The 25,912-nt window shown below is 41.0% G+C and overlaps 1 protein-coding gene and 1 pseudogene across 2 annotated transcripts; both read left to right on the top strand.

The window, feature by feature from the left end:
• The first annotated feature begins 675 nt into the window (after positions 1-675).
• Positions 676-7,936, top strand: LOC311055145 (methionine-R-sulfoxide reductase B1-A-like). The gene is made up of 4 exons (XM_084071247.1): positions 676-799; positions 4,749-4,891; positions 6,286-6,400; positions 7,345-7,936. The coding sequence occupies exons 1-4, from the start codon at positions 745-747 to the stop codon at positions 7,362-7,364; spliced, it is 333 nt and encodes a 110-aa protein (XP_083927373.1). The 5' UTR covers positions 676-744; the 3' UTR covers positions 7,365-7,936.
• Positions 7,937-9,962: 2,026 nt separating this feature from the next.
• On the top strand, positions 9,963-25,148 carry LOC311055143 (methionine-R-sulfoxide reductase B1-A-like; annotated as a pseudogene). Its single transcript, XR_014602906.1, has 4 exons — positions 9,963-10,080; positions 16,410-16,552; positions 24,074-24,188; positions 24,957-25,148. The product of XR_014602906.1 is annotated as a methionine-R-sulfoxide reductase B1-A-like (transcript).
• Positions 25,149-25,912: the final 764 nt, after the last annotated feature.

Below are 25,912 nucleotides of genomic sequence, written 5' to 3'. Positions count from 1 at the left end.
TGGTGTTTACAAAACACCAAACCGTTTAAAAATCGGATGAAAATTGAGCACGCTATGGTTATTTCAAAGTATATGCACCATAGACATAATGTTATGAGTGACCGTCGCAAGATGGCCGCGGTTGAGCTACGCTTGCGCCGCCCCTTGAGCCATCTAGCCTTTATATATATCTATGCCGGCGACCCCCAGGGGTACATGAGGGGATACCAGGGGGTCCCCAGCTAAATGATTTATAGGAACCAAATGGAGCCGTAGAAATCTTCTCTTATGGGGGTCCCTGGCTTATCTTTTCAAATGGGGGTCCGCGGGCTAATACGTGTCAATTTGGGGGTCCTTGACATGAAAAGGGTTGAAAACCACTGCTCTAGAGTGTACTCTTATTCTGAAGAGATCCTCCACCGGAAGTCTTATTGCTGCTAAGTTATTGCTGCTCACGGAACACAGCTGACTGGAGCCAGTGTTGCCAGATTCTGTGAGAGAAATAAGCAACCAGGTCTAGGAAAAAACAGCCCAAAAGAAGCGACTAAGGGCCTGACATGAGTACTTCAACATATACATCAGCTATTTGAAAATAGCAGATCTACAAGCTCACAACGTGTCTGTGAGCTTGTAGATCGGCTATTTTCAAATAAAATCTTGCGGGGAAATTATAATAAATAAGCAGATCTGGCAACCCTGACTGGAGGACTAGTGTAGTTGTTTTGGTGTAACTTCAGTAGTTCTTCATCAACAGGGACCATCATCATGTCTTTCTGCTCCTTTTTAGGTGGAGAGGTCTTTAAGGACCACTTCAGTCCAGGTCAGGTTTATATGTCTCCTTCTGTCTTCTTACATTCACATTCATGTCATTTTAACAACCTTTAAAACAACAACTAGCCCGGTGGTAAACGTTACCTAATGTAGTCTCTCACAGAGTCCGTCGTGGATGAACTTCAACACTGGTGTTTGCACTTTCTCCCTTCTTGCTCCGTACATCTACATAAACGTTCAGATTTCAATTATAAAATGTGTATCCCCATGAACAAAGGTGTTACAATTATGTACGGGCTCTCAGAAGTAATCTTTTACTTTAATTTAATCTGATCTGTGGCCATTTTCTCATAGAGTTATAATGTCAGAGTGCAATACACCTCCCAACCGATAGGGTCGCGTTAATTGAAAGCGCATGGGGAAAATACTAAGAAAATGGCCACCGATCGGATTAAAATGGTTTTCAGTGAACAATACGGACGATACTGTTTTTTTTCTGAGGGCCCGTACATAATTGTAACATCCGTGGTGACCAGGTAAGCACTTTATATTTGAGATCTGGACGTTTTATGTAGATGTACGGACCAAAGAGGGAGAAAGTGCAAACACCAGGTTGAAGTTCATCCATGACGGTCATATAATATGACAGTCATGTTTCAGGGTCCAGGGCTACTATAGCTACAAGCCCAGATGTCCTAAAAACATCGATTCTAAGCTGATAACGACCTAATGGTCTGATATAATAACTCGTATGTTATGAAGTTGTATACAAATGTACTTAACTTACTGCTAAAGTACTTTAAACCAAAGACGTTGTTGTAACCTACTTTATGATCATTACACAAGCCAGTGGTTGTGTAATTGCTTTGGCAATGTAAACGTATGTTTTCTCATGCCAATAAAGCCCTTTGAATTGAAAATTGATTATTACACAATAAAGTTACATCAGAGTTACAGTAGCTGGCTGGCAGTGTTGGAAAAAGTACTAACATTTCTTTACTTAAGTAAAAGTACCAATACCATGTAGCAACACTTTGTTACAAATTAAAGTCTGGTATTAAAAATGTACTTGAGTAAAATTACAGTACTTGAAAGTAAAAGTACTCAATATGCAGACTGTCCCATTTCACAAGCTTCCAAATGTATAATAATGATTTGTAAATAGCAGATATACAAGCTCACAATTCGCGACGCATTGTGAGCTTGTAGATCTGCTATTTCCAAATAACCATAAGTATACATGGGGCTGAAGTGGTTTGTGCGTTTTGTATTCATAATCAAAATCTACATTGTAACTAAAGTTTTCAAATAATTGTAGTAGAGTAAAAGTACAATATTTGCCTCTGAGATGTAGTGGAGTAGAAGTAGAATTATTGAAATTATTATTATTTTTTTTACTTTACTCCAGTAAAAATACCTCAAAAGTGCACTTGAGTACAGTACTTGAGTAAATGTAATTAGTTACTTTACACCACTGCAATAAAGTTACATCAGAGTTACAGTAGCTGGTGATACATTTAACCCATTAAGACCTGAGGCCGCTTCTACAAAATGTCTTCCAAATCCTAACAGTTTTCTGAAAAACCTATGCTTCTATATCAGTGGTGCTCAAACTTTTTCATGTCAACAAGGACCCCCCAAAATCATGTATGTATTTGTATTTGGCCGCGGACCCCCATCTCAAAATATTTTGTTCCAGGGACCCACAAAATGCAAAGATTTTAGTTAAAAATATACGCTTTATAAATATCTAAATATTCCAAGATTTGCACAAACTTTCATGTTTTTTTTTCTCGAAAATATCAGATCTACAAGCTCATAGCGCGTCATGAGCTTGTTTATATCTGCAGTAGTATAAAATATGGCTAAAATCTAAAATGATACGGATGCTTTCCCGTTTTCAATGAGCTTAAAGAGGTGGTGCCATGGTTTTGCACTTTTTCTGTTTTTCATGTGTCTATGAGGTTGATAGAACTTCATTAAGCCCCCTGGTGGTGTTTTTATGGTGTTTTATGTCTTCTCTGACTATTTTGAGTTTCTTCCTGGAGGCTGAAACCTTGAGGGTCAAACGTGCCAATAGAAAAACAGCGCTTTAGTGACATAGTAAAAATATACCCTCCCCCTCATTATCATCAACACAACAGGTGTGGGCATGAGGAGGAGGCGGGACTAGGACAGGTGGGTGGTGCTAAGGTGGCGGAGGAGGTGCTAAGGTGAGAACCAGGTATACTTAATGAACTGGAGGCGTGTCCACATAAAAACACAATTTTTACACTTTCTATACACTTTTTTGAAAAAAATCTTCCTCCTAGTATAACCATAATACCTGATGATTATGTTTTGGGGGGAAAAAATTACTGAAAATCACGGCACCCCGTCTTTAACATTGGGTGCGTTCGGAAATACAGCACTGAGTGCACTGGCCAATACAAACTAATAGGCCAGTGCGCTCCGGTGCGCAATTTCCGAACGCACCCATAGTATCAAAGTGAACCGTCCACTCTGTAAGTCACGGTCAGTCTGAGCAGGTTTAGATCACACATTGCTGTGAGGGCACAACATTACTTTCATTATTACTCAGTAGGAGACCCGGTCATCAAATTATTGGCTCAGGAATGTGACCAAAAAAAAAAAAAAAGATCTCCATGAATTCAAGGCCTCACGGGGTGTGTAATTGATAGAAAAGCGAACTACTCCTTTAAAAGCGACACTTTGTATATGTAAATGTTTTTAAATTCATAAAATATAATTTTGTCCAATCTGTATGGTAGAGAATGTTAATACAATATAACTTATAGAGCACCGAAGTCTGACGTCACTGCCAATTGAGGGCGCTGTTTTACGGGTTCGTGGCTTTATTTTTTGTGTTGAAATCCCCATTTGGGAATCTTAGATCACGTCATATAAGAACTGTGTTCCAAACATAAACACACCACCCTGGCGTTATTGTCAGGGGTGTGGCTCTGCATCGTGTATGATATTCATTCATATTTGATACAGCCTGTTTCTGGCGAAAATGGAATTAATTCTGCCTTAAAAGTCTTAAGAACCGCTACTTCTGGGTCTGATATCACTGTCCCCACAGCAGCCACGTTCATGGGAAATGTAGTCTTTGGGTCGTTTGACTCGTTTCTAGTGTTTATATTGTGTTACTCTTTGGGTAAATGTGTACATTTACACCTTCAGTCGATGCTTCATATCCATTATGAGTAAAATCGCCGGGCTGGTGTGTTTATTTTTGGAACACAGTTCTTATATGATGCGATCTAAGATTCCCCAATGAGGATATATCAATACAAAAAGTAAAGCGACGAACCTGCGGAAAGCGCCCTCTACTGGTGGCAGTGACGTCAGGACTTCGGTGCTCTATTCACCTGTTTCCTAGGCCTGTGTGTTTTCCACTTCCTGTCGATTTCATTGGATATCATTGGTCACCTGACCAGTTTCATTGGATTTCATTGGATCAAATCGACAGGAAGTGGAAAACACACAGCCTAGGAAACAGTGGTTCTCAAACTTTTTCGTGCCAAGGACCCCCAAATAGACACTTATTAGACGGCGGACCCCCATTTGAAAAAATAAGCCAGGGACCCCCATAATAGAAGATTTTTACGGCTCTCTAGCAGTGATTTCAACCATTTTAATTTCAAGGACCCCCAGTTTGACATGCATTAGGCTACCCATTTAATGGCATGTATGTCTCTGGGACCCCAATTCATATTGTAAAATCAATGTTCATTTAACTCTGAGAGTGTACAAATGGAACCAAATGGACCCGTTAGGGTCCATTTGGTTCCATTTGTACACTCTCAGAGTTACAGACCCATAAGGGTTTGTGAGAACCAATGGCCTAGGAAACGGGTGAATACAATTGGGGTGGTTGCATTGTATGGTGACCAAAGCAGCATCTCTCATCCCTCTGCTCTCTCTCTGACTCTCTCTCTCTCTCTCTCTCTCTCTCTGTCTCTCTCTCTCTCTATGTCTCTCTCTCTCTGCAGGCATGTATGTGTGTGTGAAATGTGAGCACCAGCTGTTCTCCAGCAGGTCCAAGTACGAGCACTCGTCTCCATGGCCGGCCTTCACAGAGACCATCCACCAGGACAGTGTCTCCAAACACCAGGAGAGACCCGGGGCCTTTAAGGTCATCATCTCACACTCACTCACTCATTCATTCATTCATTCATGCAGTATTTCAGTGGTTTTCAAGCCTTTTTCATGCCAAGGACCCCTAAATTGATATACATTTGGCCGCGGACCCCCATTGGAAAATGTTTTGTGCCAGGGACCCCCCCATAAGCAAAGATATCAGTTAATTTTTGCTTTAAAAAATATAAATATTCAAAGATGTGCACACTTTTTCAAGGTTCTTCAAAAATAGCAGATCTACAAGCTCATAGCGCGGCACCGAGTGCCGCGCTATGAGCTTGTAGATCTGCTATTTCTGAATAGCCCAAAGCTAAGTGGTTGAAAATGATTGTGACGCTATTAACTCATTTTGCTGGGGACCCCCTGGTACTCCCTCATGGACGGTCAGTCCTGACGATCAGATTTGAGAAACAAATGGGCCTTGTCTGCGGTCTGAACAGAGCCTTTAAAGGGATAGTTCACCCAAATAAATGACTTTATTTCTATGGATTAGTCACCCCATGGAGACTTGAATTCATGAGCCAATAACTTGATGACCAGTGGACCGGTAGGCAGCGGTTCCGGTAAGGAGACACAAAGGAGACTCTTTTTCCGGAACCGCTGGTCCGGTCATCAAATGATTGGCTTAGGAATGAGACAAAAAACCTGACCCGCGCATCACTACTACCTGTTGTTTATCCCTGTTTGTTTTGACTTGGTCTACTTTTGAAGCTTTAGATGTATCTCTCCTCTTACCTGTGTTTTATACTGCGGTGCTGCTGTGACATCTCTGAGTTTCCCTTGTGGGATCAACAACAATGTCTATCCAAGTCTTTCATGCAGTTTTCCAGTCGATTAGAACATGACAAGACAGTCCAAGTGTACGGGAAAATAAGTAGATCTGGAAAATAATTGATATATTTCACATTTGTTTGTCTCTGTGCTGCAAGTGCCTAAAGCGTCTGCACCTGTAGCGCCGCGTCTGATCGCCCCCAGAGACATACATGCCATTAAATGGGGGTCCGTAGCCTAATACATGTCAAACTGGGGGTCCTTGAAATAAAAATGGTTGAAAATCACCGCTAGAGAGCCGTAAAAATCTTCTATTATTGGGGTCCCTGGCTTATCTTTTCAAATGGGGGTCTGTCGACTAATAAGTGTCTATTTTGGGGTCCTTGGCACGAAAAAGTTTGAGAACCACTGTGGTAATGGACTGGTCCTTATGTTGTGGTGTTTCTCCAGGTGCTTTGTGGGAAGTGTGGTAATGGACCGGTCCTTATGTTGTGGTGTTTCTCCAGGTGCTTTGTGGGAAGTGTGGTAATGGACCGGTCCTTATGTTGTTGTGTTTCTCCAGGTGCTTTGTGGGAAGTGTGGTAATGGACCGGTCCTTATGTTGTTGTGTTTCTCCAGGTGCTTTGTGGGAAGTGTGGTAATGGACTGGGCCACGAGTTCGTGAACGACGGCCCGGGCAAAGGACTCTCGCGCTTCTGAATCTTCAGCAGCTCCCTGAAGTTCGTCCCTAAAGGTACAAACGGCCTGGTTCTGTAGAGCATTGCTTCTCAAAGTGGGGTCCGGGGTCCCCCCCAGGGGGTCCTTGAAGGAGTTCCAGGGGGTCCCCCAGCTAAATGATGGATGGTTAGGAACCAAAATGGACCCTTATGGGTCTGTAACTCAGAGAGTGTACAAATGGAACCAAATGGATATGGGTCTGTAACTCAGACAGTGTACAAATGGAACCAAATGGACCCTTATGGGTCTGTAACTCAGAGAGTGTACAAATGGAACCAAATGGACCCTTATGGGTCTGTAACTCAGAGAGTGTACAAATGGAACCAAATGGACCCTAACGGGTCCATTTGGTTCCATTTGTACACGCTCAGAGTTACATTAACATTGATTTTACAATATAAATTTGGGTCCCAGAGATACAAATGCCATTAAGGGTGTGCCGATGTATCGTCCCGCGATACGTTTTTGTGACGATATATATATTGTTTTGCAGATTTAAAAAAAATAATAATAAGATATTATTGCAATAATAATAATAATAATAATGCAAAAACAGAAATATTTGTTTGCATTTGCTCCCCCCCCCCCATATATTTTTATGATAAAAAAAGTGCCATATATCGTATCGTATCAATATCGTGAGATATCATGATTTGAAGATTTGCTGCTCCATTCACTTCTTGTTTAACATCTTACTGAAAAAGGCTGTATCTCGCTTCCTAAGCACTTTTTTTTTATAATGTATATTTGCTCTGGCACTCAGAGCCAAACTGACAGAAATAAGTCAGGCACTGAATGCACAATATTTGGATCTGAGATGTAGTGCAGTAGAAGTAAAAGGATTGAAAATTGGAAATACTCCAGTAAAGTAAAAGTACCTCAAAATTGTACTTAAGTACAGTACTTGAGTAAATGTACTTAGTTACTGTACACCACTGACAGTAAGGTTGTTGTTCACAGACAAGGTGGATGGACAGTAAGGTGAGCTGATGGAGGTCCAGGATGGATGGATGGAGCTGTGTGTGTTCCTGTCAGCGTGGGGGACAGTGGATGATGGGTTCTGGGACAAAGCCCTAACCTGGGACCTCCAGGACTCTGATGGAACCGTGGACCCCTCTGGACTGCAGGGACAGACCACTCATACAGACACGCACAAACAAACAAACAAACTAAGCTAATAATGAGTTGGCGTCGTTCACAACTAAATCTGTTTATCACATTGTCTTGGCTTTCGGTGGCGGGAAACCTTGCCTAATAACCTTATGATAATAACTTTATTCATGTAGCACCTTTTCTGAACAGAAGTCACAAAGTGTTGCACAGAGAAATTACACATTAACCCATTAAGACCTGAAGCCGATTCTACACATGTCTTCTAAATCCCAACAGTTCTCAAAAAAACAACAAAATTACATTTTATTAATACAAAAAAGGTAAATAGTGAGGCTTTAAAGTGTAATACACTGTTTTCAGTGGTTCTCAAATGTGCATTCTTGTTTTTAGTCCATATTCGCATTTGACAGTGACAAATAAAGTTTGACTGTGTTCCTGACGTTGTCTTGAGTTATAATAACAACAGATCAACAATACACAACCAAAGCAGTGTGTGCACTGGTCTTTGAAACCTCGAAATGCACTGTCGTCTGTTAATATGATATTGGCGTCACGGACGCATCCTTTGTAATTTGGCAGTGACGTCACGTCACAGACTAATCCTTGGTGTATTTATCCTTACAAATACGTTCGCCACACATGTGTTTTTTGTTTATTATTTTTCACGGCTCGCGCTACTCTAACATTGGCGGGATTATTATTTCTTGTCAACATTCAAGTATAACTATGAGAAGGTATAACCCAGCTAAAATAATGCGTCATTATAAAAATATATAAATGATATATGATTTACAGTCCACTTCCTTCTCTTGGTACGGATGGATTCACACTGCCGCGTTCCGTTCCCGACTCCGCAGCAATCGGACCCGAAACTACCTCCCGAGGTGGTTTCGGGTACGGAACGGTGATGTGTTACGGGGAACGGTTCACTACGTTCACACTACCACAACATCAGCCAAGTGGTCCAGGGTGCGCACCCGGGACCATAGTGTGAAACCGCTATTAGTTCTACTGGATCTCTTCTCCACTAGTCCCTCACTAACATTTTAGTCTAGTTTTTATTTGTTGACGAAATTGTCAATATGTTTAGTTGTAGTTTTAGTCATCATAGCTTAGTTTTATTTAATTCTTATTTAGTTTGTCAGTGAAAAAAGGTAGTCGACCAACATTTTCCGAGTTTTAGTCGACGAAATCAACACTGATAAACACGGCATCTTACCTATAATAAAATAAACTTAAGCTTTGTTGACGAAATTATCAATATAGTTAGTCATAGTTTTTTCTCAGCATAGCTTTTAGTTTGTTTGTGAAAGAAGGGCATTTTGTGAGCTTGTAGATCAGCTATTTTCACTACCTTTTGCGTGACACTGTCATACGACAAAGTATAAAATAGGGCATCAGTTTATTAAAAAGATGAAATATGGAAATACAATATTTCTGGCAACAATGATATAATTTAAATCTTTACATTAAGTTATGCATATGCAACAATGTAGGTACACAGGACAAACTTGAATGATTTTAATCACTTCCATTTAGTAATTTACTGTATGGTGAACTCACTGACAATACCATACACGTGCATTGTTTTGGTTGATATTTGGAAGTGGAAATATGCATTTTTGATGTAGATAAAAGTATATATATTTATATATATATAGTTTTGAAAAAGCAAACGTCAAATGTGCAAAGAGACAGATCTATAATTTTGTAATGAGAATCTTGCATTGCTTTATCAATAGTGATGAATGAATGAATAAATAAATATAATTTTATAAAGAGAATATCATGCACTGCTGTATCCATATGGTTCTTGAGTCTGTTTTTTCTGGTTAATGCATGAGACTTAATCAGGTCATTCTCGTTTATCCCATTAAAACCTTCGAAACGTTTAGATTTTAGCGTTGGCTATTTAAAAAAAAAGCATATCTACAAGCTTGAGCTTGTACAACTGCTATTTTTGAAAAATCTTGAACATTTTTGAAAAATCTTGAACATTTTTGAAAAATCTTTGAATACATATATTTCTAAAGCGAACCTTCAAATCGTTGCTTCTGGAGGTCCCTGGAACAAAACATTTTACAAATGTTCGCTTAAAAAAATATACATTCAAAGATTTGCACAAAATCTGCACGATTTTTCAAAAATAGCAGATCTACAAGCTTGTACGAGCTTGTAGATCTGCTATTTTTGAATAGCTGAAGAGATCTAAATTTGACACAGATTCTTGCCTGGTTTTAATGGGTAGAATTCTGTCCCAAGGTGGACGGATGAATGACATTTTGTTTTCACCCCATGTCACTATACTATTCAGCTGTGTAATAATGAATATACTGCCACCATGTGGTAGACATGAGAACAGGCGTTCCACAAATAGAATGGTCACTGTCACCTGACCTGTCACCTGACCTGTATGTATTCATGTGCACATGTTTGGTTTTAGCTGTGGCCTGTGGTGTAGTGGTGGCTGCTCTCCGTAATCCCCAGTCTTAATCCTTTCAGACCCAAAGTTATCTGCCATGGAGGAAATGTCATATTGCACTTTCTCCGGTGGAGAAGAATATAAGAACCATTTCCAACCTGGTGAGTTTGAATGCAGTGAGTGGGGAACGTTGCAGATTTCAAGGGCCGTGAAAAAGCCAAGGCTGATATACCATTTGTTTTTCCCGCACAGGTTAAAAGCCAGATTCTAAACACTTTTAAACTTTCAGAAAAACCCATTAAGACCCATTAAGACCTGGAACGCATCTGTGTGATTTTAGATTTGTTTGGCTATTCAAAAATACCAGATATAGTGGAGGTGTTAGGACCCAAAAATATGCCGTTGACTTCAAGTCATGATGCAAAGGTCCCCTTTGGTATGGAAGTACCTGAGGGCCATAGGAAAACATTTATCCAAAGAGACGAGTTAGATCACCCTTCATTTCTGAAATATACATGTTTTAAAAAATGGCCGCCACCATTTACAGCAATACAGCAAAAACAATATCTTTGCTTCTGTTAAAGCTATAACAATAATATTGGTGTCAAAGTGTACATTTTTGGGGTCAAGTAATCCAATTCAATAGGTTTCAAGGCAAAAAAAATAAAATCATTTTCTCAATGCCATGAAAACAGGGCTAAAATATGCTAATTTAATTGGAAAATGTTGTTTTAACAGGGTAACTTTCCATTTTTCCCCACTCTAAAACCTTAATTTAGTTTCCCCTTTGGCATGGAAGTACCTTAGGACCATAGGAAAACATTTATCCAAAGAGACGAGTTAAATCACCCTTCATTTCTGAAATATACACGTTTTAAAAAATGGCCGCCACCATTTACAGCAATACAGCAGAACCAATATCTTTGCTTCTGTTAAAGCTATAATAATATTATTGGTGTCAAAGTGTACATTTTTGGGGTCAAATAATCCAATTCAATAGGTTTCCAGGCAAAAAAAACAATCATTTTCTTATTGCCATTGAAAACAGGGGTAAAATATGCACATTTTATTAGAAAAATACGTAAATAACGGGTAACTTTCCATTTATTTCCCCTCTAAAACTTTAATTTAGTTTTCCCTTTGGCATGGAAGTACCTTAGGGGAATAGGAAATAAATTATCCAAAGACACAAACTAGATAAGACGTCATTTCTAAAGTATTTGTGTTTTAAAAAATGGCCGCCACCATTTACAGCAATACAGCATAGCCCATATCTTTGCTTCTGTTGGGGCTATGATGATAATATTGGTGTCAAAGTGTACATTTCTGGAGCCAAGGAATACAATTACATAGGTTCCAAGACTAAAAAACCCAATAGTTTTCTCATTACCCTCACAATGGGGGTAAAATATGCACATTTCATCAACAAAATAAGTGACATTAAAATGTTCCCCCTATTAAAAAAACTTTAAGAAGTACAACCTCTTATGCACATGCCATATGCTTTATGTGTGTCTGTCCAATCTAGGAACCCAGTCAAAAAAAGGAAAAAACAGCACCCTCTGCTATTTTTTTCCTTAAGATTTGACTCTGGGGGGGACCTCCCAATAGAATGTGGATAACAGGATGGTGGCCATTAGGTCCGCCCTCAGCCCTCCACTTCCGGTCTACGTGTCTTTGTTTACATTCCTAACATTCCTAACTATACACGTTGTATCAGGAGCTCCCGACAGATTCAGCAGCAGAGCTCTGAATCTGTCTTGAGAGATTAGTGTCTGTCTGACTGTAAGTGTATATGTCTGACTGCTATCACCTGAGAGTTACACCTGTTGCTGCCACAAAACATAAATTCTGCACAAGGGACTGCGACAATTTGATTAAATCAGAGGTGACAGAAAATCTGAGACACTTTGAGGTTCAATTTGAGGTTTGTATTACTTTCTCATTGAATACAGAATGTTTTTTATGTTAACTGTGCCATTATTGGACAGAGTCGACAGAGCAAGAAGAAGACATGAAGAGTCTGTGAGCCCAGTAAAAACACAGTGCATGAATGGTGGTGGCAAGTTCACTGCACAGGCTATACTCTCATGCTCATCATCATCCTCATGTGAATAAACCACACCGTGTTTCTTCTGTGGTGAAGTTGGCAACAGAAAGGAACTAAGGACGGCTTCCACCCTGGGATTGGATCGAAAAGTGAAATAATGTGCTCAGGTGCTGGGTGACAAGTGTCTGTTAGCTAAACAAGCTGCTGGTGACATGGTAGCTATGGAGGCAGTGCATCATCGTGCATGCCTGTCTAGGCTCTATAGAAAAGCAGAAACCGCCGTTGTGACACGACAGAAAATAAGGCAACACAGGTCATCAGAGCACATGTCCTCAATGAAATGTTTGAGTCAATCAATTATTATTAAATGTAACACCACGCGCCTTCGCGAGGATATTGACATCAGATCTGTGCGACTAGATCGTGGCTGGTCCCTGTTATGTTGTTTGATGATGACCTGAAAGCTGTTGTTGGCATGAAAAGCAACACATCTACTGATGTCTCCATCATCTTCAGAGCAGCTAAAATCCTCCGGGAAGAATATCTTCCGATGAAACAATAATTTACAGGTTCCTTCACAGCCTCCTGATTCAATCCCTCCCCTGCTGCAATTGTTCCTAAAGATGCTTCTGGATGGATAAGGTATTGACCAGCCAGCCCCTGAACCAGAGAAGTGCCAGGTTGCTACATCAATTGGGCAGCAAATCATTTACAACTCTGTGAAATGCAGATCCAAGAAATGTCCGTAGTGTTAGTTGTCACATAAGAGAAAGGGAACCACAGCTTCACTGTATCTGGCAATGAATCTACACCTGCATACTGGCAGTAAACACCAGGTGGATACCATGCATAAGCGAGGTATGGTGTATCATGTGATCGCTTGAAAACATTGAGTACAGTGATCAATCAGTGGGAGCAGATTGCACACACCTCAGGCAGTTAAGGGTGTCTTCACTAATGGTGGTTTTGACAACATTGACCTCAACCCATCGTCAACAACAGCAAAATCAGCCCTCCACGGGACATGCATAAGCATTCAGCAGCACTTCCAGTCAGATGACCAACAAACAGCCAATCTCACTAACATCCTAGTTCCAGCTAAGATGGGGAAGAAGCATGTGCAATCCTTTCCAGCTTTCTACACAACAATGGATCTGGATGTTTCACTCCAAACTGATGTTCCTGCCCTTAATACAAACAGTCATCCTCAGCCAGCCTCTTGTCCTCTCAGCAACATACTTGAAGAAGGCTGCCAGTGGTTGGAGAGAGTCACCAACACCTCGTAGGGAAAGACAACCTTGAGGATGAAGAATGGATCTCATGGGGTGCATATTATGCAAGCATTGCAGAGCCTTGTTCAGCCCCCCCATCCAGATCATACATACTGCCACTGTTCACAGAGTCTCCTACCAGTCCCACTATGGCTTGGCTTGGCATGCAATGAATGTCCTCCTTCAAGCAATCAACTACCTAAATCCAGGTCAGACACCAGTCATGTTAGCTGATCAACCCCTATTCACACTTGCCAAAAAAGATGCTCTGGAGTGTGTCTGGAGACTGGCTGGATGAATGGCAGTGGATGGACTACAGCTCTCACCAATAGTGGTAATTCAACTAGTGGCAAAGCTCAGTCTTTCATTGGTGTTGACCACATCTGCAGAACCTGGTACATGCATCAGGTGTCTGTAGCTGCTCTGTACTTGTGATGAAGGCTTATGAGCGATATTTGGAAAAGGCTGTAAATGATGAGTCGAGCCCCCTCTTCCTTTTGCCCTTTGATGAATGGCTTCAATTTCAATTATTTCAAGGGACTTGCAGAACTGGTTATTTGCAAATTACCACAACAACCCCATTGTCATGGTAGTAAGAAAATTATTGGGGATTTGTTTTGCCTTGAAACCTAATTAATTGGATTCCTTGACCCTAAAATGTTTACCATTATAGCTTTAACAGAAGTAAATATGGGTTCTGCTGTATCACTTCAAATGGTGGTGGCCATTTTTAAAAACGCATATATTTCAGAAATGAAGAGTGATCTTATTTGTCTCTTTGGATCATTTCTTTCTTAGTGCTCTAAGGTACTTCTATACCAAAGGGAAAAGTAATTCAAAGTTTTAGAGGAGGGGGGCTAAGTTACCCTGTTAAAACGTATTCTTCAAATGAAATTTACATATTTTACCCCCTGCTGTCATGGCAATTAGTAAAGCATTGGGTATTTTACATTGAAACCTATTTAATTGAATTCCTCAACCCCAAACATGTACAATTTGACACCAATATTATTACTATAGCTCTAACAGAAGCAAAGATATGGGGTCTGATATAATAGTGGTTAATTGTCGTCAGGCTTTTTTTTTAAACGCCTATATAAAGAAAATGAAGGGTGATCAAACTTGTCTCTTTGGATATTTTTTTCCCTATGGCCCTAAGGTACTTCCATGACAAAGGGAAAAGTAAATACAAGTTTTAGAGGGGGTGGGGTTAAGTTACCCTGTTAAAACGTATTTTTTTTAATGAAGTTTGCATATTTTACCCCCCGCTGTCATGGCAATTAATGAAGTATTCGTTTTTTTGCATTGAAACCTATTTAATTGAATTCCTTGACCCCAAAAATGTACACTTTGACACCAATATTATTATTATAGCTCTAACAGAAGCAAAGATATGGGGTCTGGTGTAATAGTGGTTAATTGTCGGCGGCCATTTTAAAAAACGCCTATAAAAAAAAAAAGAAGGGTGATCTAACTCGTCTCTTTGGATAATTCTTTTCCTATGGCCCTAAGGTACTTCCATACCAAAGGGGACCTTTGCATCATGACTTGAAGTCAAATGTTGCTTAGCACCTCCACTAATATACAAGCTCATAGGCATAGCGCGGCACCGAGTGCCGCACTATGAACTTGAAGATCTATTATTTTTGAAAAATCGTGATTTTTGTTTTCAGACTGTTGCCTCCCACAATTTTCAAATGTTTCCCACCATACAGTCTGGGACTCGGAAGCTCTGGTCATGATTAAAATATAAACCGGATGTGAAGCCTCCTCCCCACTTCCGTTCTGTCTTTACAGTCGCGCAAATTTACCCTAATATGAATCAAAATCATCTAAGTATATTTAGCTTGCTGCTTAGCAGAAATGGAAAAATAATAAATATATATATATATATATATATATATATATATATATATATATATATATATATATATATATATATATATGAGAGAGAATGATATTTTAAAATATATTTTCGTGAACGGAAGTGCCAGCTTCCTCTCTTGGGTTTTGGGAGGTGTAGTTCCAGACTCTATATAGCAGTGCTCCTCAAACCTTTTCATGCCAGGGACCCCCAAATCGATATATATTTGGCCGCGGACCCCCATCTGAAAATATGTTGTGCCAGGGACTCCCAGAAGCAAAAGATTTGTGTTAAAATGTTCGCTTTAAAATAAATATATTCAAAGATTTCCGCGAATCTTTAAGATTTTTCAAAAATAGCCAAAGTATAAAAGGTTACAATTACTGTGACGCTATATTCACACATTTTGCTGGGGACCCCCTGGAACCCCCTCAAGGACCCCTGGGGGTCCACGGACCCCACTTTGAGAACCAATGCTATATAGCATTCGCGAGACTGCATATGTATAGCCTACAACCAGAACTGACGCCCACTCTCCGCTGGAAAAGGTCAGCCTTATGCAGCTTGTTGTGTAACCCGAACCCTGAAACAGAAAACAAACCAGAGGAACCCCCTGGAAGACGAGATGATGCATCTCAAGGGGTTTCTCCTCCAATAAAATGTGCAAATAAAAAAGAAAATCAGCCTACTAGGGTTTCATGCCCTTAAAGACGGGGTGCCGTGATCCCCCCCCCCCTAAAACATAATCATCAGGTATTATGGTTATACTAGGAGGAAGATTTTTTTCAAAAAAGTGTACAGAAATTGTTGAAATTATGTTTTTATGTGGACACGCCTCCAGTTCATTAAGTATACCTGGTTCTCACCTTAGCACCTCCTCCACCACCTTAGCACCACCCACGTGTCCTAGTCCCTCCTCCTCCTCATGCCCACACCTGTTGTGTTATGATAATGAGGGGGAGGGTATGTTTTTACTATGTCACTAAAGCGCTGTTTCTCTATTGGCACGTTTGACCCTCAAGGTTTCAGCCTCCAGGAAGAAACTCCAAATAGTCAGAGAAGACATAAAACACCATAAAACCACCACTTAATGAAGTTCTATCAACCTCATAGACACATGAAAAACAGAAAAAGTGCAAAAACATGGCACCAGCTCTTTAAAACCCCTCGGCCTGTGAGACATGAAAGAATAACACATTCACTGTCCTCTCTGCACATTTTGAAACAACTTTCTGAAATGTTTGCCATGGTGAATAATAGGAGTGTACACCACAGCAATACTCTTGTCTTTTCCCCTCCTCCCAGGTATATACGTGTGCTCCGAGTGTGGACATGAGTTGTTCAGCAGCACTTCAAAGTTTGAGCATTCCTCTCCCTGGCCGGCCTTTTCAGAGACCATACACCATGACAGTGTGTCCAAACGACCTGAGGCGTGGGGACCCTTAAAGGTGGGTTTACCGTTCTGTCTTAATAGCCGCAAGCAGTGTTGATTTTTACAGCTCATTTCGATTCAGTTTTAGTCATAGTCTTTTGAATAAAATTCCATTTAGTTTTTAGTCATATTTTAGTCATCTGAAATGTTTTAGTTTTTGTCTAGTTTCAGTCGACTAAATATCATAAGATTTTAGTCGACTAAATCTACAGTCGATTTAGTCGACTAAAATGTATGTTGCAGTGCCTTGATGGCGTCGTAATGGCTGATCTTACACTTGGTTGCATGCTGAAAATAGCCGTTGTGAGCTTGTAGATCGGCTATTTTCAGAGCGCAACCAAACATAAAATGTCTTTTAGTTCTACTGGATCTCTTCTCCACTAGTCCCTCACTAACATTTTAGTCTAGTTTTTATTTGTTGACAAAATTGACAATATATTTAGTCTTAGTTTTAGTCATCACAGCTTAGTTTTTATTTAGTTTTCGCCAGTGAAAAAAGGGAGTCGACGAACACTTTTCGTCATAGTTTTAGTCGACGAAAATAACACTGGCCGCAAGCAACTTAGATGCTTAGATGAGATGATCGCATCTCAGTTGCAGTACAACTTGCAATACTGCGAGTGCCGCGCTCTGAGCTAGATCTGCTATTTTTGAAAAATCTTGAACATTTTGTGCAAATCTTTGAATACGTATATATTTTAAAGCAAACCTTTGTAACTCAAATCTTTGCTTCTGGTGGAGGTCCCTGGAACAAAATATTTGCCAAATGTTCGCTTTATAAAATATATATTCAAAGATTTGCACAAATAATCTTCACGATTATTCAAAAATAGCAGTATGTACAAGCTCATAGCGCGACACTCGGTGCCGCACTATGCAGCTTATCACGGCCGGGGCACGACACATGAACGAGCAAAAGCGGTTTCGACCAATTGCGCATGTGCGTCACCTCTGTGACGCACATGCGCAATTGGTCCCAGAGGCCTCAAATAGGCCGCGCCTGTCACATTTCTCAACCCGAAGAAGGGGTCAAAATGGAGTATGCGCTGGGTGAGCAACTCCATACAAGTGGATGGGAGGGGATTTCCGGTGCCATCTCTATTATTTTTAACTCTGGTGTTATAGGGTTCGTTTGGTTTGGCCTCGTTTTCATAGACCTTGCTGCTTGTTTCTCTCGCGAAACCTGGCAACGACGCATACGCAGTTTGATCAAGAGTCCACCCAACCACCACCCAACCACCACCACCACCGTGAGGTTACTAGAATTATAATAGGATGGTCCTTGTCCCTTTCATGCCCGTATATGGAGATCCCTCTATATGCCCATATATGGGCATTGGGCATGCCCCCTTTGTTTATCAGGACAGGTGCAATATTGGTGAGTTTATCGTCATTTGATACGATCACTTAGGACTTTTCTGTTTCATGAATGAGTCGTTGAGAGCCCATTTGGGAAGGGAGTTTTATAGAAGGATGTATATATTTCATGGAAAGGAATATCACAGCATTCTTGTCAGTCATTTCCTATCAGGTTACCGTGGTTACCCGATATGTACCTGGAGGCCAGTCTGGAAACCATGTGGAAGTCCATATTTGGGCAAGAGTGATGTCATGATGCTTGATTACAGGCTGATTACACAGAGTGGGAGGCGCATTGGTCAAAGAAAGCCACACCCCACGGAGCCAGAAGGTCACCCATCCATCACCATCCAATATGTTTCCAGTGTTTTCAACACTTTGACTTTTAATTCCCAACTCGTAGAAATGGCGTCTGCCGGCAGTCTCCTGTCTGAAGAGGACTTGCGCTGTTCCATCTGTCTGGACGTGTTCACTGATCCTATCACCACTCTGTGTGGACACAACTACTGCAAAGCCTGCATCACGAGGTTCTGGGACACCAGTCGTGTGTGTCTGTGTCCGTTGTGTACAAAAATATTCCACGAAAGACCAGAAGTCTTTGTCAATAGTTTGGTTTCTGGGATGGTTCAGAAGTTCAGGAGCCTCAAGTGGAAAGAAGAATATGAAGCAAAGACAGAGGCTGAAGTTCAGCAGATGATCCAGGAGAGACGAGTTAAGATTCAGGACGTCAAACGCTCGGTAGAGCTCAGCAGGGAAGACGCCGACAGAGGAATAGCAGAGGGTGTGCAGGTCTCCGCTGCTCTGATCAGCTGTATCGAGAGGAGCCAGGCTGAGGTCATTGAGGTCATTGAGGAGAAGCAGAAAACAACAGAGGAACAGGCTGAGGGACTCGTCAAAGAGCTGCAAAAGGAAATCACTCAGTTAGAGAAGAGGAGCTCTGAGCTGAAGCAGCGCTCACTCACTGAAGAACACCCCCAGCTCCTCCAGAACTATTGTTGTTATTATTATTATTTACGGGGCCAGGCTGCCATCATGGCTCCTGGCCCTGTTTTAATATTGGCATTATTCTGTTTCTTCTTCTTCTGCCACTTTTCGCAGTTCTGGCTGAACCGTGCATACGCTTTTTACGAAACTCGGCCATATGATAGATGGTCATGAAAAACTATCAAGAAATAAATCTCACAATCTTTCGTCAAAAGAAACGTGTGCCTCACAACCTGAAGGTTGCCAGTTCAAGCCTCACTTGATGCAGACTTCATTGAAGTTGCATTGCACACAACATGATTTTGTCAATTAATACATGTGTGCAATTGTTAAAGATAATCTGAAATGCTTATTTGAGAGTATGTTTTTTCAATGTACGACATACTTCATTATCTACAATCTCAAAACTTTTCAGATAGCAACGTGTTTCTGAGCTTGTAGATCGGTTGCTTTCACTGGTTTCGGTTCCGAGGAGACATACAATTTCTCTATTGGTAAATGGTTTGTGAACGAGTGATCTTAGTGTTAGTGAAACAGGGGCTTGGTTCTGACAGAAGGCAAGAGTTTATGATCTTCAACACACAACATCAGCCTGGTGCCTAGTGAGCCTAGTGATGCAGCCTGTCAGTCCGAAGGTTGAGAGTTCGATGGCAATAGGTTGAGATGTCCTATCAATCCATTCTTTCCATCTCTCTCTCTCTTCAATCTATTCCGTTTCCATGTCTCTCTTTCTTCAATCTATTCCGTTTCCATGGCGCTCTCTCTCTTCGATCTATTCCGTTTCCATGTGTCTCTCTCTCTCTCTCTCTCTCTCTTTCCCTCTCTCTCTCTCTTCTTCATTAACTGGCCCCGTATTATTGCTGCTTGCAGCTATATTTATTATTATTATTGCAAATATCAAATATCATTGTCCACCCATCTTCACATGTGGAGACTGTGAAGACAGCTGTGGCTCAGCTGGAGAAGACACTCAGTAAAGAGATTGAGAAGTACCTCCGTGATGATGAGCAGAACGTCCGTGAGAGGACGCTGGCACCGGCGCTGTCTATTCGCCAGACAAAAAAGGAAATGCGTAGGCTCGGGCGCCGGGCCTGGCCCCACGGGGGTGCCTGGGGGGGGGGCCGGCATCCTTGGTTGAAAATTCTGCCCCCTCAGTTTATGCTTGACCAACCTTGGGGGGGCACCAAAGGGCGTGGAGAAAGTGAAAGAAGACAGAACTAGAAAAAGTGCTCCTCGGAGCACAAGTCTCCACCAGCAGACTTGTGTTGGGAATGTTGGGAATGTTCTAATTCTTATGTTCTAATTAGAACATGTTACTGTGTCATAGTAACATGACACAAGTGTCCTATCCGTGTCCTATCCGTCTGTTTTATCCAAACCTTAGTTGGATAAAACTGGTATCCCCACCTGGAGTTACTGTATAACTGTCCTATCCGTCCTTTCTGTATAAGTGTCCTATCCGTCCTGTCTGTATAAGTGTCCTATCCGTCCTGTCTATGTAAGTGTCTTATCCGTCCTGTCTGTGTAAGTGTCCTATCTGTCCTGTCTGTGTAAGTGTCCTATCCAATTGTTACAGTATCCGCCATTTCTCAGCCATTTTGTGATTATTCCTGTCTTACCTCACTTTGAAAGAGGCAAAGACTCTTTCAAAGTGACACATGTATTTATAGCCCGTTATATGTCACTAGCCAATCAGATCACACTATTTCACCGTATTGTCAAGTGTCACGTGAGGCTCGACCAATGTTTGCTTGGCTGACGGAAAGTGAAAACGTAATTATTTTCCACGCTGCACCCCCCCCTGACAAAACGGTGCCCCCTCGCTTTCAACTGCCCCCTCAGTCATTTCATCCTGGCGCCGGGCCTGGCGCGCGCACGTGCAACAATTTTCAGTTTTTGGCCGAATTTTGAAACTTTTTTTGTTTGTTTTTTGTTACTTTATTTCGGGGTTAGGGTTAGGTTATTTAATTAATTTGGGGGAGCCAGCCCTGAGCCCCCCAAACTCCTGAAATGCAATTTGTATTATTTATGTATTTATTAACTGTTATTAATTTCGTTTTCCAGATGAGCATAACAACATAAGAGTTGTTCTTTAAATGGGCACACTATTTAATCATATTGATTAATATATATTAAATACAATACATATTTATTAGACTTTTAAAACTCAACATTAATAAACAATCAGCGGGTGAGTCATCTAGCCTTTATATATATCTATGGCCGTGAGCTACTGAGCGCACTCCCAGACTATGGCATCATACTAGTATTAGTAGACAGTAGTGATGCGCGGGTCGTGTTTTTTCATGACCCGCCCCGCGACGGAACCCAACCCGCCTCAACCCGCCCGCGAACCCATATATAAATCTACGGCTCAACCCGCCCCGCGACCCGCAATTTTTTTTTTATTCTGTAAAATCATGGTTAGAAAATAATCCCCAAGTGTATTCAAACTGTTTTATTGTTATTATTCTTATTCTTATTAGGAATAAAGACAAAACAAGAGCATGTTATTATTTTCATTTTTTTTGCGTGTGAGAGCGCGTGACCCGCTCACCCGCATCATTTTCTCCGAAATTCTGACTCGACCCACCCGCGCCGCGGGTTGACCCGCGGGTCCCGCGGGTTACGGGTCAACCCGCGCATCACTAGTAGACAGCGTTGCCAAGTCTGTTTATTTACCGCAACTTTTGGATAAAATTACGCGGACAGAGCTCTGCTCTGTACACGTATTGTTATTGGCAGTATTCTGTCACTTCTTCTTCTTCTTCTTCTTCTTCTTCTTCTTCTTCTTCTTCTTCTTCTTCTTCTTCTTCTTCTTCTTCTTCTTCTTCTGCCACTTTTCGCAGTTCTGGCTGAACCGCGCTGTCGCTTTTTACGAAACTCGGCCATATGGTAGATGGTCATGAAAAACGATCAAAAAATAATTCTCACAATCTTTCGTCCAAAGGTGGCGCTATAGCACTCAATTGAAAATGCCAACTTTGACCAGGTACAACTCATGCCCTGTTTGACCTACAGCCATGAAACTTCGATACACATATGCGTCTCCTCATGCTGAACAACTTTCACCCTCTGACTTTTGACCTCTGACCTTTAGATCTCCCACCATTTTGAATTATATGAAAAACAGTCATTGGCTCCTAACTTCTGCATTTTTTCACTTATGGAAAATCCGTTGGAAATTTTTGTAGGCAGTGGTCCAAGGTTCAAGTGCTAAACGTTTTGTGCAGATTGCTCAAAAATCCCAGGAGGAGATAGATTTTAACTATTACAGTTTAAAGAAAATTATTCATCTGTGCCTAAAACATACATGCAGACTCACATTTCTTTGAAACTTTGCAGAAATGTACAGGGTCATTCCAAATATCACTGAAACCAATCTTACTCCAATTGGCCAAAAGGGGGCGCTATAGCAATTTTTTGAAAAGGCAGACTTTAAACAGGCATAAGTCATGCCTCGTTTGGCCGAAAGTCGTGAAACTTGCTTACACATGTGCCTTGACTCATGAGGAACACACGTATCGATTTGACCATTAAGCTCCGCCCTTAGATTTTCCGCAATTTTGAGCAGTTTGAAAAATACTTGTTTTTGCCAGTTCTGGCTTAACCGTGCATACGCTTTTTACGAAACTCGGCCATATGGTAGATGCTCATGAAAAACTACCAAGAAATAATTCTCACACTCATTCGTCAAAGGGTGGCGCTATAGCACTCAATTGAAAGTGCCAACTTTGAACAGGTACAACTCATGCCCTGTTTGACCTACAACCATGAAACTTCGATACACACATGCGTCTCTTCATGCCCGACAACTTTCGTGGTCTGACTTTTGACCTCTGACCTTTAGATCTCCCACCATTTTGAATTATATGAAAAACAGTCATTGGCTCCTAACTTCTGCATTTTTTCACTTATGGAAAATCCGTTGGAAATTTTTGTAGGCAGAGGTCCAAAGTTCAAGTGGTAAACGTTTCGTGCAGATTGCTCAAAAATCCCAGGAGGAGATAGATTTTAACTATTACAGTTTTATGAAAATTATTCATCTGTGCCTAAAACATACATGCAGACTCACATTTCTTTGAAACTTTGCAGAAATGTACAGGGTCATTCCAAATATCACTGAAACCAATCTTACTCCAATTGGCCAAAAGGGGGCGCTATAGCAATTTTTTTTAAATGCAGACTTTAAACAGGCATAAGTCATGCCTCGTTTGGCCGAAAGTCGTGAAACTTGCTTACACATGTGCCTTGACTCATGAGGAACACACGTATCGATTTGACCATTAAGCTCCGCCCTTAGATTGTCCGCAATTTTGAGCAGTTTGAAAAACACTTAAACCCAGGATTTTTCAGCTATTTGCGTGAAACTGTATCATCTGTGTGATCTCCTTTTTCACAGTTACTTGTCTGTTGGGCCAATGGCGTCTCCCTTAAATGAATGCCTCACAATCTCAAGGTCGCCAGTTCAAGCCTCACTTGATGTAGACTTAATTTAAGTTGAATTGCAAACAACATGACTGTATCAATGAATACATGTGCAAATGGTAAAGATAACCTGAAATGCTTATTTGAGAGTATGTTTTTTACGTATGACATACTTCATTCTGAAAATAGCTGATCTACAATCTCACAACTTTTCATGGTTTGTGAGCTTGTAGATCGGCTACTTTCATTAGTTTTGGTTCTGAGGAGATGTACAATTTCTTCATTGGTAAATGGCTTGTGAACGAGTGATCTTAGTGTTAGTGAAACAGGGGCTTGGTTCATGAAAGAAGGCAAGAGTTTATGATCTTCAACAGACAATATCAGCCTGGACAAAGCTATAGCACTATAGGTAGTGTTGCAGCCTATTAGTCTGAAGGTTGAGAGTTCGAATCCTGTTAATGGCAGTAGGTTGAGATGTCCAATCAAACCATTATGTTTCCATCTCTCTCTCTCATCAATCTATTGTTTCCATGTCACTCTCTCTCTCTTCAATCTATTCCGTTTCCATGTCTCTCTCTCTCTATTCACTGGCCCCGTATTATCGCTGCTTGCAGCTATATTTGTGCTTGTTTTTGGCTTATTTTTGTAGGTCGGGCTGGCTCCTTTCTCTCACTATACTTGGCAGCACTGAATGACACCCGCACCGTTGAGCTCTCACTCTCCCAGTCTGGACTTTATGTTGTTGGTGTTTTTGCTGTGATTCCAGGTTTCCTGTGGGAGGTGTGGCAACGGATTAGGTCACGAGTTCTTATACGACGGACCCAGAGAGGGACTGTCCCGCTTCTGAGTGTTCAGCAGCTCACTGACCTTCATCCCTAAAGGTAGAGAGGCCTTCAGTGGACACTTCAGCTCTGACTTTGTCTCTCTGTCTCTCCATCGCTCCCGCCCTCTATCTCACCCGCACGCACGCACGCACGTATTATTATTATTTAAATAACAATTTAATGTTTTTAAGACCTTTTTAATACCAAAGTGGCCAAATTGTCAAATATTACATAAGAAAGACATTGTGAAAATTGTCGATCGGCTATTTTCACAATATTTATCTGTGGAACCGAGTCAAACTAAATGTAATGGCTACAATTCCAAGTGCTTGACAAGGTGGGGGTTCCCCAGTTCAGATATGAACCCTTGCTGTACACAGTGGTGTGCCTTGGGCACTGAAAGGTGACTAAAACTAAGACTAAATAATATAATATTGACCATTTCGTCAACAAATAAAAACTAGACTAAAATGTTAGTGAAGGACTAGTGGAGAAGAGATCCAGTAGAACTAAAAGACAAGTCATTTTTATTTCTGGTTGCGCTCGGGTGTTGTGCTCTGAAAATAGCAGATCTACAAGCTCACAACGCGTCGTAGATCGGCTATTTTCAGCATGCAACCAAGTGTAAAATCAGCCATTATGAAGCCATCAAGGCACCACCAACATATATTTTAGTCGACTAAATCAACTGTAGATTTAGTCGACTAAAACTAGACAAAAACGAAAACATTTCAGATGACTAGAATATGACTATTAAAAACGAAATCAAAATTTGGTGTCAAAATCAACACTGCTCTAAGCACAGTGTTCTGTCACACTCTACAGATAAGGTGGATCATGGACAGTAAAGGTGTTCTGTTAGGAGGCTGACGGTGTGGACAATGGATGAAGGGTCCTGGGACAAAGCCCTGTGACCGACCGGGACCTCCAGGACTCTGATGGTACAATGTCCTCACTGGGCCACCATAGGACGGGTGTCACCCTGACCCAACGCAACTCCTTTTGCCCTGCAGTGGGCACAGTGGTACGCAGTTATACGCTCTCACAGTACAGCAGCCAAAATGTCCCACCCTAGGAACATATACAATCTATTGTCGCACATTTTGTTTCGCTTGGCTTTCTTTGGCTCTCCTTACCCACTTTAACCCATGAAGACCGGGAACGCGTCCGTGTCATTTTAAGATTTATTTGGCTATTCAAAAATAGCAGATCTATTTAAATAGCAAATCTAAATATATCTAGTAGATTTGCATTTTTTTGGAAACATCTAGGAAAATTAGCAAATCTTTGAATATGTAATTTATGTTTTAAAGCGAACATTTTTAACTTTGATCTGTTCTTCTGGGGGGTCCCTGGGACAACATATTTTGAGATGGGGGGTCCGCGACCAAATACATATAATTTTGGTGGTCCTTGACATAGAAAAGGTGGAGCGCCACTGATATAGCCACATACTGTTAGGATTTAGAAAACATTTTTAGATCTGTAGTTGGCCGCGGACCCCCAAATCAAAATGTTTTGTTCCAGGGACCCCCATGAAGCAAAGATTTGAGTAAAACATTTTCACTTTGAAAAATAAATATATATTCAAAGATTTGCACAAATTTTCAAGATTTTTCAAAAATAGCAGATATACAAAGTGCCACGCTATGAGCTTGTAGATCTGCTATTTTTTGAATAGCCCAAAGAAATCTAAAATGACAGAGATGCTCCGTTCCCGGATTGAAACCCTACAGTATATAAGTTGTTGACCCGGAGTCTCTCAGGGCTCTATACTAGGT

The sequence above is a fragment of the Gymnoscopelus microlampas genome (genome assembly GCF_963454915.1).
Source record: "Gymnoscopelus microlampas genome assembly, chromosome: 11".
Taxonomy (NCBI): domain Eukaryota; kingdom Metazoa; phylum Chordata; class Actinopteri; order Myctophiformes; family Myctophidae; genus Gymnoscopelus; species Gymnoscopelus microlampas.
Note: the sequence above shows the minus strand (reverse complement) of the source record. Positions and strands in the feature narration are given on the sequence as shown.